The sequence below is a fragment of the Triticum aestivum genome, chromosome 5D, assembly GCF_018294505.1.
Source record: "Triticum aestivum cultivar Chinese Spring chromosome 5D, IWGSC CS RefSeq v2.1, whole genome shotgun sequence".
Classification (NCBI taxonomy): Eukaryota; Viridiplantae; Streptophyta; class Magnoliopsida; order Poales; family Poaceae; genus Triticum; species Triticum aestivum.
Window position 1 is genome coordinate 461578850 of NC_057808.1, and position 2866 is coordinate 461581715.

At 55.0% G+C, this 2866-nt stretch overlaps 1 protein-coding gene across 1 annotated transcript; it reads right to left on the reverse strand.

The window, feature by feature from the left end:
• Window positions 1-348: 348 nt before the first annotated feature.
• On the reverse strand, window positions 349-1195 carry LOC123125522 (uncharacterized). The gene has a single exon (XM_044545999.1). The coding sequence runs from the start codon at window positions 1093-1095 to the stop codon at window positions 586-588; it is 510 nt and encodes a 169-aa protein (XP_044401934.1). The 5' UTR covers window positions 1096-1195; the 3' UTR covers window positions 349-585.
• Window positions 1196-2866: the final 1671 nt, after the last annotated feature.

Here is a 2866-nt window from a genome sequence, read left to right on the forward strand (position 1 = left end):
TCTCTCCTTGTCGTCTTCCTCCTACCGAAATGGCCTTTGCTTAGCCCGCATTCCCTCGCCGCGCTTCTCCTCCTCTCCTCTCCCAAGCTACCGCCACAAATACCAGGGTCCAGGGGCAAGTGTGCAAGCAACTGAATTAACGCGCAGCAAAATACACTCCATTTAGCAACGACTTTATTACGATGGGCGCATGGCTAAGCATGGATCCGGCCATTCGGCACGTCATTTCGTCAAAGAGTATCCCACTCAAGGCACGGTGCAAGACAGTAGGCCCTGTGGGACCCACCCGTCGGCCATACACGACAGACCTTGGCGTCCGGTGCAGATTTCAGACAGCCCTTCCATGGATTTCAGATCAAAATAATACGCAATGCAATGTGCCTACGCGTCTTTCTTGTACATGTGTGCACCAGAACGTGCAGCCGTAGCTACAGCTAAGCAGAGATTGTTTAGCCTCCCCCCAACTACACTAGATTAGCATTAGTCAAACCAAATCTCCCTCCGGTGGATTAGTTTACACGTAACTCTACACTCGGGTTATTTCTTCTTGCCCGCCGGACGGCGAGCTGGCCAGGGCAGCGGCTACTACTCTGCAATGGCGCCTAGATCCGGCACGAAGTCGCGCCCCAGGCTGGGGGCCCTCCGCGACCGCCGGCGGGACCCACCCTTCACGCCGCTCCTCGCCGCGGGGGCGCCGCTGGCCGAGTCGGGGAACACGAGCGGGCCGTCGTGGTCGCCGGCCAGCGCGGCGCTGGCGCGGATCGCGAGCGCGGCCATCTCCTCCGCCTGCAGGGCCCGCCGCCGCATCGCGCCGGGCAGCACGAAGTAGAGCTGCCCGGGCTGCAGCTCCTCGTCGCCCGCCACCGCGGCCACCGCGCCGCCGAGCTCGAGCCCGTCGGCGCTGCACAGGAAGCACGCGCCCGCGGGAGCCGCCGCCGCCGCGGCCTTCATGGCCTGCGACGCCCGGGTGCCCCCGGGGAACCGCTGCAGCTGGCCGTCCGCGAGCACGACCCTTGCCGCCGTGGCCTCGCCCACCGCGGAGGCCCCCGTGACCGCCGCCACGGCCGTCGCCTCGCACGAGTTGCACGCGCCCATGGTGAAGATATTATAGTAAAAATCGCCGCCGAAGCTTATTAATCCGAGGTGAGGAGAGGAGCTCGAGCTGCGCGCGCACGGCGGTGGTTGTGTGGGGAGGAGTGAGCCGTGAGCGTATATATAGGGGGGCGACGCCTCGGCTCGCGTCGTCGGGTGGTGTCGCGGGGGAGGAGGAGGATGCCAACCTGGAGGTTGTTGGGGACAGCTTGCATGCGGGGCGCGCGCGTAAATGCGTGCACTGTGCGGACGTGTAGCTGGGGACGTCCCGTCCGGTAGAGTACACCACCTAAGCTATGGAACGTACTACTAGCGTCGCGTTGTGCGGAGCTGTGCTGCATGCATGGCACATTGCCAGTGCGGCGGCCCACGGTTCAGTGGCTTCTGACGTGTCCATGCGTCCTTCCCCACGGCGAAATCGTTTCTCCCTGTGTGGCTGACTGTGTGCGTGGGAAACAGAGGGCGCGCGCGCACAGGAGCAGAGTGCTGCTCCCACGAGCTGAAGGCTTCAGCGAGTGAGTGGGATCACTGCATGAGCATGAGCTGAAGCGCTACTACTACATGATGTCCTGGGATGCTTCATTTTTGCCGGCGAAATCATTCGATCATGTGTGCTGGGCATCATTGGCCAAACACAAGGTGTTTAGTTTTTTGATCTAGGATTATTAGATTAGAGCTTTTGGAAGCCGAGGAAACGGCGAGGAAGAAGAACGGAACGGGGAAAAGGAGATGATGATTGAGGGTTGCAGTGGGGGAGGGGCCGCTTGCATGCAGGATCACAGAATCGGCGGACAACGTTGGCAACTTCGCGCCATTTTCTCCGCCATGTTGGATAGGGATTTCCTGGATCTCCTGCGCAAAGTACCAACATCACGCCTATCATGAGGCGCCAATGCAGGAATAGCTAAGAAACGTCGCATATTCAAAAGATAGACAGTATTTCCTCGGGTTTTAGATATATCTCGTTTTAAAATATTGTTACGTTTTTTTTCCTAAAAGTCCATATTTGTAATATTTAAACAAATTAATTGAAAAATACTACGAGTATGTACTATATGCAATGTCAAATAAATATCACGAGATGAAGCCCTAAAAAATCACGATTTTATATTTATGTGATAAAATTAATAGTATATTTTTATATTCTTGACAGTGAAATTAAATGAAGTTTAGGGTTTACTACAAAATCTACACACTATATACTTTTAGGACGATGGGAGCATGGGGAGGGAGCAGGCAAGCCGGATCCATACTTTTACAACCGAGGGTGGAATTAAAGTAGTAGAATCTCCCTCTCTCTATATATAGCACGTCCTTCGAATGGGAAGAGGTAAACCGTTCCCGCAAGAAAAAAAGGAAAGAGAGGAATGATCGATCTGCAAATCGTTTTCCTTTTTCTTTTTCCAGCATCAGTTATTATGGTCAAATATTTCTAAACTTAGGCATAGGATTCCTTGCAGCCATTCGTACGCACACTTCACCCATGTTTGTATTGCTCTACAGATCAAGAGCGTCCTCCTGCCTGTACAATGTCAGATTTGTACAGCTACATGCATATATACATAGTCAGTCCCGGCCCCGGCCCCGCCCTGCAATCGCTCTAAGATCTCGCTCCCACGCTTTCATGGCCTGCATGTACAGTGCAGCAAGCTTAGCTGGGCGCCCAGTCCTGCCATGCCCCATAAACCATCGTCCATACACCATGCGTGGACTCCGGACTCCGGAGCCAGCCAGCCAGAAGGAAACAGGCCGATCAGATCGAGATCGAGAAAAA

Coding starts and splice junctions, on each gene's coding strand:
- LOC123125522 (XM_044545999.1), bottom strand. CDS start 1,095: ATGGGCGCGTGCAACTCGTGCGAGGCGACGGCCGTGGCGGCGGTCACG.